The sequence below is a fragment of the Tachypleus tridentatus genome, chromosome 9, assembly GCF_004210375.1.
Source record: "Tachypleus tridentatus isolate NWPU-2018 chromosome 9, ASM421037v1, whole genome shotgun sequence".
In the NCBI taxonomy this organism is placed as follows: Eukaryota; Metazoa; Arthropoda; class Merostomata; order Xiphosura; family Limulidae; genus Tachypleus; species Tachypleus tridentatus.
In genome coordinates, this window is record NC_134833.1 from 47,649,786 (window position 1) to 47,664,500 (window position 14,715).

The 14,715-nt window shown below is 32.3% G+C and overlaps 1 protein-coding gene across 5 annotated transcripts in view; it reads left to right on the forward strand.

Annotated features, from left to right (window-relative positions):
- LOC143225198 (SID1 transmembrane family member 1-like) overlaps positions 1-14,715 on the forward strand; it is a 201,657-nt gene that overhangs the window by 170,748 nt on the left and 16,194 nt on the right. For 3 of the 5 annotated variants that reach the window (XM_076454192.1, XM_076454193.1, XM_076454196.1), the window contains 2 exons: positions 5,521-5,626; positions 13,365-13,475. In XM_076454192.1, the coding sequence (XP_076310307.1) occupies positions 5,521-5,626; positions 13,365-13,475 (217 nt within the window). The remainder of the gene's footprint in view (positions 1-5,520; positions 5,627-13,364; positions 13,476-14,715) is intronic. The other 2 variants (XM_076454195.1, XM_076454194.1) reach the window with 2 other exon arrangements.

The window sequence follows — 14,715 nt, forward strand, 5'->3', positions numbered from 1 at the left end:
TCAGTAACAACTTAAGGAGTTTCACAACTGTAAGGGAACTTCTAAACTACACTTTAGCTGCAAACATAAGAATGTTCTCCAAAGAAGACTAAACTTATAAGGTTTGTAAAACTAAATGAAAGTTATTAGTAATGCTGAAACTTGTTTTTATTGGTTGACAAAACTGTATCGAAAAGGAAAATAGGATTTTATAATCATGGGCTCATATAACATCTTTATGCACCTTTGTCACTAAATTCCAAAAACCCAAAAGGATTACCATATTCAAAGAATAGTTATGTTTATTATATCAGTGCCAAACCATATAATAAATAAATGACAGGCTCAAAATGCAGTATTGTCACTTTTTAGAAGTCTTGTTGTGAACACCATAGGATATGTACATAAGCTGATAAATTACACATCCTGTTGTTGGCATGAATGTTTTCACTGATTATAAATACAGTGTGGTTACTTTGAATTTTCCAAGAAAAAATTTAGGATATATAATCTTATATATTAGACATTCATTTCTTGGAGCAGGGATCAAGTTAGCTACTTTTTTGCATGCTTTGTTGCTTTCAAGGGTATCATACTACAGTGGAGTTACATAAACAGTCTATTGACACAAGCAGCAATTTATTGCTTTCCTTTCAGTGGGGTTTTACTGGGTAAAATAAATGTGAAATGTTTATAAGTTCAAACTCTTAAGAGAAGTACTCTGAACTTTGTGATCAGTGATAATGAAAAAAGGGTACAACTGCTCATTTTATTTCTAATTTTACAATTTACCATTTCATTGTACTTTGAGGATTTTTCTACAAGTTGAAGATCTGTCCAATCAACCTAGGATAGGATCCAAGGAGGTCAGTATATCTCCTTCAACTAAAGAAAAATGCAAAAGGGCACTACACCCAATTTTTCTTCACCAAGGTAAAAATTTCCATTCTAACTTGGATGGCATCAAGGCACTGATTGATTCTTATCATCTTGTGTATCTTTCCTTACTGGAAATATTTTTGAAACCTGCCAATACAGTTACATTGCATGATGGATGAATGCATGGACGGGTGGCTGCTGGTTAATCAGCATGTGCCTGCCTTGTCTTTGCCACTGGATACACCCTTGGAGGCCGTAGCCATCCATGTTTTCTTGGGTCATACCATCACTGTTTGTTCTCTTTATGTATCTTCTGGTGACACCTATGATCAATCAGATCATGATGCTCTCATTGAAGACTTGTCATCTCCTTTTTTAAGTCTGGAGGACTTTAATAGACATAATCTTCCTCTGAAGTGGTGCTGATATTGATGGGAGGGATCATTCTGTAGTGTATGCTATTGGATCACAACTTTTCTCTCTTCAAAACTGGTTCTTATATTTATTTTCATGCATCTAGTCAGTCTTTTACTATCATTGATCTATATCTGCTCTTCTACACTTTTCTCTTACTTTTCTTGGAGGGTTGACAGTGATCATCTTCCTATCATTTTGAAAGAGACTGGCCGTGGTCAGTGCCATCCAACCTTTGTTTTTTGATGAAAGCTGGACCTGGCCAACTGGCCCATTTTCACTTCTGTCTTGGTACTTGATCCTGCCATCATCTGTAATCCATCAATAGATAACTGTGGCAGCAGTGGTTGACTGTATTGTTCAGGCAGCTTCTAAACCTATTCCTAAAACCTCGGACACACTTTTCATGGTATCTTCATTCACGGCGCAAACTTACCTGCCAAATGGTATGGAAGGCTCAAAAATGGGCCAGGGATACCTTTTGTAGGTATCCCACACTTTAAAACTGCATCCCTTTTCAGTAGGCTTGTGCACATACTCAGCAGTTAAGAGATCAAAGCCATAAGAAATCTTAAATTATGTTTACAACAATCACCTCTTCTGCCATTTGTTCCAAAATCATATGGGACAAGATTTAGAAGGTTAGTAGGCATTATACTTTCCTCCCTGTCTTGATGACTAAGAAGGTGGGGAATGAAACAGAAATGTTACATGCATGAGAAAAAATTTTGCCAAAAGTATCTGCAATGCTATGGGCATCAGCAACTTCCTAGCCTCTTTCCTTTCAGGCTAATTGTCTCTATGATTATAATTGCCCCTTTGCACTTGTGGAACTCAAGCTTGCTCTTCATTGATCTGGCAGTACACTGGTTGGACCTGATGATATTCACCATGAGATGCTGCATTATCTCCCTCCTGCCTTTCTTGCTATTTGTTCTTCTGGCTATTTTTAACTGGACCTGGCAGGAGAATGCTTTTCCTGATACTTAGCACTAGGTTGTTGCCCTTCATTTTTTCTAAACCTGGAAAGGCTCCCAAGATTCATTCACACTATCGTCCTATTGTTTTTGATTTCTTGAATCAAACAACCTTTTCTTGCCCACCCAGTGTGGGCTCTGATGACAGTGCTCCACCATAGACCACTTGATTTGACTTAAAATGTTGATTACAGAAGCCTTTCTCAAATTATAACATATTATAGCTGTATTTCTTGACCTTGAGAAGGCTTATGATACTATGTGGAGGTACAGCATTTTACGTTGCCATTTAACAACTTTTATCAACAAATTTTTAATGGACTGGTGATTTCAAATTCATGTATGCTTGACACTTTCGTATTCCTTTCCACAGGAATTTGGAGTCCCTCAGGGCTGTGTCTTGAGTTTCATACTTTTCAGTGTAAAGATAAATGCCATCAAAATGCAACTTCTTCCTAATGTTGCAAACAGAGTCTCTATTGAAGACTTCCACATCTTGTGTCAGTTGTCGAGCATGAGGTTTATTGAGTGGCAGCTTCAAAGTGCTTTCAGTTGTGTTTTGAAGTGGACCATAGCAAACAGTTTCACATATTTTTTTCTTAAACAATTTGCATGCACTTTTGTCATCAATGGGCTATTCACTCCAATTCCGAGCACTGTTTCACTCAGTGATGTTGTTCTTACCATAGTCCCTGAGACAAAATTCTTGGTGCTTATCTTTGGCCATAAGATGAGCTTCATTCCACACATCAAGCAGCTACAAGTCAAGTGTACAAGGGTACTGAACATCTTCCGTGTCCTCTTTTCCACCTCTTGGGGAGTGGATTGATGTTCTATTCTAATGATCTATCTTGCTCATATTTGATTCAAACTGGACTATCAGTCTGTTGTCTGTGATTCTGCCAGGACCTCAGACTTGAAGATGTTGGACCTTATTCACTCTCTGATGCTTTGGCTCTGCATAGGAACTTTTCATGCTTCTCCAGTCTAGAATTTGTACACCGAGCCTCACAAGCCTACTCTTTACCTCCACCCTTTCCAACTTTCTGTACTCTGTGGTTCAAAACTTTGATCCTTACTATGGCATCCCACCTGGGGTTGTGTCTTTCTTCCTCAGTGAGCTATGCTTTTTCAGAATAGATGGTCTGTACTTCTTCTCTTTGGCCTTTGTATCCAGACATAGCTGGATGAATTGGGTCTGTTCTTGGATGATATTACCATCTCCACTGGTCAGGCCATCCCACCATGGCTTATTACTGTTCTTATCTGTGATATTTCCTTGAGTCATCTGAGGAAGGCAGATATTCCTATTGGAAGTACTTTCTTCTTTTTGCTGAGTGTCTTTTGAACTATCTTTCTATTTCCATTTATATGGATAGTTTGAAATCAGATGGCTCTGTGGACTTTGACATGGATTGTTTTGGATCAGTGGTCACACACAAGATCCCCTCTACAGTTTCTTTGTTCTCTGCCAAATTGTGTGCCATTTCTCTTGCCCTGGATCATGTAGAAGCGATGCAATGAATCATTTGTACTAATTATATCAACTCATTTAGCTCTCTACTGGCCTTGGAATCTTTTTGTGTTAATTCTCATCTTGTTCTCTTTGATATTCAAAAACAATTGGCTCAATTTTCTTTATCTTTTATACATATCCAATTTCTCTAGATACATGGTTACATCATATTGGTGGGCAAGTTCTGAGCTCTTGATTGATTATAAATACATGTTTATAGTGTATGTAAATAAGCAAATACATCCAAAAAGGGAAAGAAGTGGATGGGGCCACTGTGTTTCAGTCAGTAAATATAATGGTATTTCAGTAGATAAAAAAGATAGGAAGTTCTTATTTCATATTTTAGCTTGTCATTATTAATAATTTGAGTATGTAATTTGTAATAAACTGTAGACTTTGTACTTGGACATCACAAACATTTAATTTGAACCAAAGTTGTATTCAACATACCATGTGACACACAAAAATTAATATTTAGGAATTTTGTTTTAATATTTACTTAATTTATAAATAAAGAAATTAAGTTGTGTGTAATACTAAAATTTGAGTTATAATTTATAATATGATACCAAACTTACTGACATAGATTCATAAAATAATAGTTCAATAAATTACTGAATGTAAGTCTACAAACATGATGACATACCATTTGACCCCTGACCATAGGAAAACCCATAGTTATCAGGCTGAAGTGTTGTTTGTCTGATTTTCAGCTTCATCTTTTGTCTCATCTCTTGTTGCTATATAAGTACTTTCACATACAAGATTCATAAGCCTAATGTGTTGTGAAGTTTAGGTAACATTGTGCTTAGTTTATCCTTTAAATACCATACATATACTCATATTTTTCTTTAGTACTTCACATAGCAACTTGCTAAAATGTGTTGATGATACATAAATACGGGAGGTACCATGACTTTCTACTGATTTATAAGATTGTTTCACTCTTTATTTGATACTTTTTAAGACTACAGGCCCAATGCCTTGAAAATTAATATATCAGAAGCACTTTATAAAAAAAATTAATTTGTTTTTTTGCTATTCTACACCATTTTCTTGGGTAAAATGTTTTATTGAACTTGAAGAGGAGGAGTTACTTGAATGTTTAGTCAACATGTTGTCATTTCATAGCTAATTCTGAAACTATGTTCTTAAACGTTTTATATTGTCATTACTCTTTCATTTTAAATGGATTTCAAATTGTCATCAGATTAGTGATTAGTGTTAATTTTGATTTGCTTTAGATATGTATATACGTATATATATTTTATTACTCTTTCATTTTAAATGGATTTCAAATTGTTCTCCCAAATGTTATAATGTGAAAATCTGTTTGTGTTCTCATACTGATACTGTTTTTATCATAACATCATGTACAGTGTATTTACTTGTATAAACAGTCCACAAAATGAGTTCAAGATATCAGAAAAATTAAAGGATTAAAATCAGTGATACGTGTTAATGATGTCCCTCCAATCTAACATTTTGACTTACTGGTTTTAAAACCATAAAAATCTGATATTAAGGTTTCAAAATACTTGTCTTGTTGTCGAATGTTCAAATAGTTTATTTTTTAATTCTACCTTTGTATTTCATTCATAAAACTATATTTAGCTCTATATAAAACGAAAGCTATAAGCTAAAAGTATTTCCCATAACAAGAATGATTATTTTTAAACTCAAAATATCCTTTGTATGATTTTTAAATATTTTGTATTGGTGGTTTTTAAGTATATAAGCTTCATTAAATTGCAGGGCAGGTTATGGTCTCTACACTCAGCCTCGAGATGTTGCATCGTACCTCGTGTCATTGTTCATAACAAACCTCTTACTTTATGTTGCTTTTTACATCATAATGAAGGTGAGACATTTTATTACTAGTTTCAAAACTTAAAATTATTAACTGCATAAAGAAAGTAAAAAAAACAACATTTGTTTTCTAAAATTACTTCACAAGTTCAGTAAGAATTTCTCATTGACTTTATATGGATACAGGAAGTTTGCTTTAGAATGAATAATCTTATTGCTTTTCTAATAAATGATATTTAGTCCTAAGGATCTGGCAATATATAATGTTCACAAGATGATTATACAATCAGTTACTAAGTGAACCATACTTAATTTCATACACATTTACTGTTTGATCTTTTTTCATGTGTAATTAATATGACCTTAGCATATTCATGTCACTCCAAATCAATTAAATTTTACAGTGGTTGTAGTATTTGCCTAGTATGATGACTGTCACTAGAATGCTATCTTATAACAAATGCTACTTAATTTTTGAAAGACATTCCTTTATTCAGAAAAATGTGAGAAATGACTGTATGTTAAAGTTCAAAAACAAAAGGGTCCAGGTTAGTGCTTGTTTACTTTAAAATTGTGCCTATATTTGGGACTATAGATGTGTTATACGAGTAATGAATAAATCCTACTGTTTTATTTGAGTATCCTAAGAGTTGAATTTGGGTATCGTTGGTTACCTTGCCTTCCCTCTACACCAGTGGTTCTCACACTTTTCTGACTTGCAGCACACTAAAAAAATCTGAAAAATTTCATGGCACACCCGGAAAGCCTCAATGATTTTTTTAGGTAAACATTATACAGTAAGCATTAAAAGCCTTAGAATGAAAATCATGGCCAAAGCAAGCAATAATAATGCCATTGTGCATCACGTTTTGATACACGTAACACAGAAGAGTCAACTTGAAAGCCTTAGAATGAAAATCACATCCAGAGCAAGCGATATTAATGTCATCAGCACATTGACAATACTGTTACTTGCTTTGGCTGTGGGTGTCATTCTGAGGCTTTTAACGATTTTGTGGTATAGCAGATAAATCAAAACTTTTAATTTTTACATATGTTTTCAATGTCATGCATGTGTCTGCTTCCAAAATCAAATAAAATTAAAGCAAAGCTCTAACGTAGACAAACAAGCTCGCATTTCATTATCGACTGTAAGAAGCCTCTCTCTTTATGGCTTTAATTTCAGTTAATGCTGAAAATCCAATTCCTCAAAACCACGAAGATGCATATGAAAGCAAACTTCAACTGCTTTTGAACTGATTGCAGGACACAAATTTTTAATGTAGATCCAAAACTCATCCCAGCTCTTTTTGGGAAACAATGACTGATAAAATTTGTTGTTTTGTAAATCAATGGGCTGTTCTTCCCCCTCTGTTGTAAGATTTGTTGTCTCATTGATTCTGAATGGATAGGTCACCCAATTATATTCATCGACAGCAAGTGACGGGAAGTAATGTTTTAGTGTGGACTGTAGGTCGCTTAATGTGTTCAAAATTTGAGGCACAATTTTCTTCTTTGACGGACATTCATTAACAAAAGGAAAACAATCAAGGACTCTTTATGAGAACTTATTCTTCCACAGCGTCACCTTTTCATCAAAGGCCTTCAGTTTGGATGTTGCAGTAATAATGATTTCAGATGGTCTTTGGAGACTTAAGTTCAGAGAATTTAATTTGTCAAACAAGTCGAAGAGAAACTGAACCTTCAGCCATCAGATTTCATCATGTAAAGAAAATCAAAACCTGCTTCCTCAACCTCCAAGAAAGAAATTACTTCAGTTTTTTGTTGGACAAGACACTTTAACACCTTTCCTTTTAAAAGCCACTGAACTTCAGTGTGATACAGTAGCTTTTTGTAGTCTGAATCCATCGCCTCCCAGAGAAGAGAGAAAAGTCGAGATTGAAGTGCCCGAGACTTGATGAAATTCACCACTTGAATAACTTGATTCATAACAGACTGCAAATCTTTCAGCAAAGATTTGGAGGTGAGCATCTCTCTGTGAATCATGCAGTGAACAATCCTAATGTTTGGATTTTGTTGGCACACCAGAGTGATGAATCCCTTCTTTTTCCTTTCCTTGCATTGAAGGACAGCCATCGATGCAAACGCTGACAGTTATTCCAATGTAATTTGAAGAGCAAAATGTTTTCATTCGCCAACTCGTAAATGTCTTGGCCTTTTGCTGTACTTTTTAAATCTTTGCAAAATAAGTATTCCTTTACAATTTTTCTATCTTTTATGAATCGAACAAAAGCCAGAACATGAGCTTTTTCACTAACATTAGTAGATTCATCAACTTGAAGAGACCATAGCAGAGACAATTCATCTTCAGGTGCTTCGAGGTGTTCGCAAACTCAATCCTTCAAATCCAATGACAAGTCTACAATTCTACGTGAAATTGTGTCATTGGACAGTGGAACTTGCTTAACCTTTTTGGCAGCATTCATTCCAAGCAAAGTTTCAATGATGATTGCTAACACTGGCGCAATGACTGATTCGGCCTCCGTATGCACTTTCTTGCATTTTGCCAACAATTGAGCAACCTTATAACTTGCAATCAATCCTTTTTCAGGCAGCTTCATGTTGTTCCCAAGCTTCCTTGATTGTTCGTGTTGTTGAGCCGCGAGATTCTTGAAGTATTCTTTTGGTTTATCCTTCACGGCTGAATGTTTTGTTTCCAAGTGTCTCTTCAGTTTGCTAGGAATAAGCGCCACGTTTGATAAAGCTGCATTGCAGAGAAGACAGAATGGTAATTGAGAATGTTCCGATTTCAAAGCAATAAAACCATATTTGATGTATTCGTTTTTGTATTTTTGTTTGATTCCTTGCTTTTGATTGAACACCTCCTTTGCAGCACCAGACTTACTTAAATATTTTTCCATGGATAAATGGTAAAGCTAATTCAAATACGATAAGCATGAAGTACTGCAGTTGATATAAAATTCCTACCTACAGCATAGTAGCTGTAGCTTACTGCAAAATGAGAACGTGTTCCAGAAAGCAGTTTGATTGTTTGATATATCATTTATGATGTACGACACATTTGTTGCAACACAGTTAAACTAACAGTCAAACCGTTGCAGTCGAGAATGATATTTAAGTATAAATTTCTCAGTGCTCGAGTTCAATGAAAACCATCGAATGTTTTGGAAGGTTTTAGAGTGTCTCTATAATAGCTTTTATTAACTGATGTGTTGGACTTGCTTGTAAAATCCCAAGAAAGTTGAATGTGTTTCAAAAACACCACTGCACACAGGTTGAGAATTACTGCTCTACACTTTCAGTTTAAAATTAGAAATGGCCAACAGTGATAGCCCTTGTGTAACACTGCATGAATTCTCAAAACAAAGAAACAATACATTAGTATTATTTTATAATGAATAGTAAACAAATAACATTTTTATTTTTGAATTTTTAAAGATTTGTACAGAACATTGAAATTTAAATACTGTGTCTTACAGCTGCTGTTACTCTGTGGTAATCCTTTAGTTATATCAAAAATTAAATTACTCATTCTTTTTTACTTCCTATTTCATCATCCTCTATTTTCATGTATTATAAAATTATCTTTAGGATTTTTATTACACTTTCTATCTTATTAACATAAAATAAAAAAAAACTTACAAGAAACTTTTATATTGTTCCAAGGTTGAATTCAGCTGATAATCAAGACTGGCTAACAGTAATTCACCAGTTAGTTCAACAAAAAGTTTTTATATTTTCAGTTTTTGATGTAATTATCCTTGATTGTATCATAGTTGCTTGAAGTTATCTACTAAGTCAGCTTTGATTCACGTGTCAAAGGTAAAGCATGACACATTTAGTTAGTATGATTATTAAGCGTTACCAGCTTGAGTGTTGTTAGATAATCTGTTACCCTCTAAATGTTAATTCATATGTAGGTGTTAATCTCAGTGGAATGAGTCATCAAGGATCTTACCTACTGTTTCATGGGATAATTATATTGTATTCAACATTATCCTGAGTGTGAGATTACTTTACAACTGATACAGAGCAGAGATAATTAAAAGTTCTTTTCAGCCCAATTTGTAATTTGTCAGCTACTTGGGAAGTGTGAAGATAAAAAGCAATTTTCATCATTTCAGAGAGCCAGAACTTTCTGCACTGTACTGCTTCTTTATCCAACATCCTATGTACTCCAGTCAGCTTGTTATTTTTCTTTCATTTTCTTCATTAGTGAAATAAAATGTTTTTGTTGTTGTGCAGGTGAGTTTAGTGTTTTTGGCATATTGCTGGTAACAAATTGATTACATTCTGTGACTCTCTTAAGGTAACCAAATGCCTCATCATCTAATTAGTGATGTGCATGAATGGATTAACGAGATTTCCACTGCCCCTATCTACTGTTTAAAAAAACCATAGCCAAGGGAACCCGTGTGTTCTATAACCTGAGTCCTGAAATAACACTGTGTCACTTTGATTGAATATACATTTTATGTCAAAATGATTTGAATTAGCTCTTCATGACCCCTTTAGCTATGCTCTCTTTCTGTTGTGCTCTTGTGTAGGAGGTGACTGTGTGGTAGGCATACAACCACAGGCAGAAAGGAAGAACCCATATTGATTTTTGTAAAAATATACCAGTTGAAAACTGCTGTCAAGAGGTTAATCATTATAAATGTGCAGAGACCCTTTGTTTTTTTCTTCTACTATTATTATTATTATAATACTAAATTTTGCCAGTGACCCTAAGTGGATTATTTATTGTGTTGCTTTCCAGTATTTTTTGTATACATTTCAAGTTTTTGTTTTCCCAAGACTCAGAATCTGAACTTTTTTTATTACAGTGATGTTTGTTTCAGTTTATTGGTTGAAACTATATAGTATTCTTTCTTGAACAGCAGTTTCTCAAACTATCGATCTGAAAACAAGCTTCAATTGTTTAACATACGTTAAACCATGTGAGGGGTTATCTAATATTTATAAGTATAGTAGCACTTAGCTAATTATGTTTAGAGATGTGTTTTATTGTATAACTAAGGAGGATTGTCTTTTTTACTTCAATATTCTTGCAAATAGTCAAGTGAACATAATTATTATTCTGTACTGTGGAAGAGTTCAGTTGTAAAGTTTTCAAAACAAACTTTTAAAATATACAGGGTGTTGAACAATATCCAGGAATAACATGTTACATACAGAAATTTTGGGAATTGCTTTATATTGGTGATATTATTAACTTTTTAAATTTTATACCTACAGAAATTTTGTTAAGTTCATTGTCCCATTGTATGTTGAAAACAATCCAAAAGTAATCATTTGTTGATAATGTAAAGTAGTTGTGTATAGTATGTTAACCATCACATGATTAATTTCCTAGATATAGTTGTGTTCTTATAAAATCATAAACTCAAGAACTAAATGTATGTGACATATATTATTCTCTACCAACTAATAACCTTGCCAATCATTGCTGTATTTAGTATTCTGATTTATAATCCCACAAAGTGGAACAACATTTAAACAATGTGGAGCTCTTCTGAGGGTACAGTTTCAAACAGCTTTTCATATTAATTTTTGCCCTGTACAAACCTCTCAAATAGAAGATTTTATAAAACCTGACTAAGTTTGGCCATAGACCTACACCATGTATCAGTTAACTAAATATACCTTTCATTGTGAAGAAAATATTATTTTCCTTAATATGATCAACAATATATGAGATTTGACCAACAACACTGATCTTCACAGAAAAATAAAGAAATGTCAGACCTTGCTAGATAAAGTTCTTTAAATATTTTTCAAACATAGACAAAAAATATATTATATTTGACATCCATATCTTCCACACAATATTTAAAATCTAAATTGTAACTATGGAACCATTTTAAATACTTTCTATTAATTAAAAATATGGTTTCTATATTATTCTGTAGTGTGTAGTTTTTTAATATTAAGACTTATTATAAGTTTTAGATATCCAAACCATAAATATATTTCCACTGTAATTCTTAACTGGTATAATTATTTCATTTTGTTGTTGTTCAGAAAAATATAAAAGTTAATTTTAAGTATTTGAAAAATAAGGCTTGATAATTTTAAAGTCCTATTTCACAGTTCTGTTATTCAAGACATCACTTACAATTCAAGAAACAGTTGTTAAATTTTGAGATAAAAACAGAAAAGACAATAAAACAACAGTTGAAAGAAAATTTTTCTTTCTTGGAAAAACAAACCAGTAAATCAAATTACAACCTTTTGTTTAATTGAATGAATGCACAAGATAATAAAATTCTGTTAAAATTTGGAAATAATGATTTAGAAAACAGTAAATAGGTTAAGAAAATGCAATGAAGATATTTGTATAGATCATATAAATAATATAAATATATACAAGTTTCAATTTTTTCACTCATGGTTTAAGTGTCTTAGAGAAAAAAAAACATGTTGGTCCATGTTTTGAAATTTCCCATTCGACCAAAAAGGCTTAAATATTAGGATTATCTATTTAATTTGAACAGCTACTGCAGCAGTTGTTCTAGCAAATTGTATGGGGAGGGGAAAGGCATGAAACTTGTAACGACATAAGAACTGAAATAAGTTACATTACTTTAGTATCTTTTAATGATAAGAATTTTATAAGAAAACATACTAGTATAAACAAGGAGGAGTTCAGGTTATTAGAAAGGTTATCTTCAGGAACATGTTGAGTGTGTTTTAAACTGTCTTAACAGTAGACACACTAATATTAAATTTAATGTTGAGCATTAACATAGCCACCAATTATCATTCATAGACTTTTTAATCATAATAAAAATGGTAAATTTGAATGTAGCTCGACCCACAACCTGAGGGTCATGTGATTAAATCCCTGCCCCATCAAACATGCTCACCCTTTCAGATGTGGAGTTATTATAATATGATATTAAATCCCACTATTCAGTGGTAAAAAAGGAACTCGTAAATTGGTGATGGGTGATGATGACTAGCTGCATTCCATCTAGTCTTTCACTGTTAAATTAGGGACAACTAGCACAATTAGCCCTCATGTAGCTTTAAGTGAACTTCTAAATAAATCAAATTTGAACGTGAAATTTTCCATAAGATGATTTTCACTGGTTTGTATTTTAACTTTGATAACTATATATCATTGTCTTTTATGAAACATCTCCAAATAATTATTATTTGGCATTTAAATCAGTAAATTTTTACTAAAAAGTTTATTTCCACTGAGCAATATAAGTCAAATAATTCAAACTGGATTAGGAATCAGTTATGTCATTAACATATCTTCAAGTGAAATTGATGTGTGTGTGTGTGTTTTTTCTTTTACATATCTAAGTTACAGTACTTTCTAGGTATAAAAAGATCAAAAACCTATTTTCAAAATTTCTAATGTGGTTTATAAATAAATGGCCTAAATATTTTGTTATTATACTTTTTCACCTCTAATTGGTTAACAGTTTGTTAACAAGAAAAGTATTAATTGAGTTTCACAGAAGTTGAATGGTCAAAGCATTGGAATTCATTTATTGTTAGTCATGTTGTTAAGCAAACAGGTTGTGTAATGAATTTGTAACCAGATGGTTTTCCATGTACATCGTTGACAATATTTTTAAGACTAACAAAATTTTATTATGTTATAGTTGTTAAGTTATTTGAGGTAAAAAAATGCATTGAAACTTAAAAGAATGGTAGCATGGTAACTTTGAAGGTTTTAACTTTTACTTAAGACTTGGTTAAGATGTAACATGCTTATTTTGTTAGAATGTTTTATTAATATATTTCTAGAATACATTTTGAAAAATTAGTATTGAAATTTTATTTTTTAGCTACGTCACAAAGAACGAATTTTGCCTGTCTCTCTGTTATATATTCTGCTTTCAGCTACTACCTGGGCTGCAGCTCTCTTTTTCTTCTTGCAGAATGTTACTAGTTGGCAGGTAGGGTGTTTTTTTGTCATTGCATGCTGGTCAAAAAATATGTATATATAATAGTTTATTATTTTTAACTTAAAAAAGGTGCAAGGTACTGTCTTCTTATTTTTAGTTTTCATAATAAGAACTTCAGTTTTGATTATTGTCGAAACATTATTAAATTTGTTTTATCTAGAAAATTTTTAAAATGGAAAATAAGATCAAAAACTTAACAAGAAACAAGTACAGTAAAATTATAAAGTCAAGAAACCTAATGTATAGATAACTGAACATTAATAAACTGAACTTAAAATCTTTAATCTTTCATTGAAATTGAATTTTTTTAGTATTTTGCTGAGTTTAGCAAACCCTAACATATTAATGTTTAATTGATTAAAAAAATACAGTAACTTTTCAGTAGGCATTTTCTGATTTGACTCATTACATGGAGTCATCATCAGATATAAATGTTCTTTTATATGTAATTGTTACCTTATGATAATTCAATACTGTGGATCAAAACATTGTAATCATCAGTATTAGGTCATGCCAATGTAAAATTGGCATTACTGTATAATTTTTTAATTAATTATTTAATTCATAGGTTCTTCACTAAACATTAATATCGATGCTTAGTTTTTGATGTGTCACATTGGTGTATACCAACTATAAACTCTTGGTTCAATTTGATCAAAAGTTCTAAAAGAAATGAAAAAAAAAACAACTAACTGACCTCTTCTGTTTCTAACTAAAAAAAATTACCATTTTTATTGTAAAATTTATTTAGCTCAAAAATAAAACACATTTTGTGCTACATGAAAGTTGTGGAATTAAACCTTAATTTCGTCATACTTGTAGAAAAAAAACAACTTAAACTTTCTTCCCATACAGCAGTGTTTACCTTACTCCATAAAAGCATGAGTTATTTATGTCAATGCATAATGTGGGTCAAAATTTTCCCAATCAGAGAAAAATTGATTAAAATAATATTAAATATTAAATTTCCTTATGAAATTAAACAAATAATATCTTTGTCTAACACAGAGTAATTTAGAGACATATTTAGACATTTCTATTTTTAAAAGTGTAAGAAAAATAATGGGACACATAAACATCTTTTATTTAAAAAAATAACAACAACAACAACAAGATCCCAGATGAAGTCAATAACAAATTGTGTTACAAAACTTTTGGGTGACCATTTACTGTAGTTATCACTTACATCTGTATTGATTGTTCAAGATAGATGAATTGCACAAATCCCCTC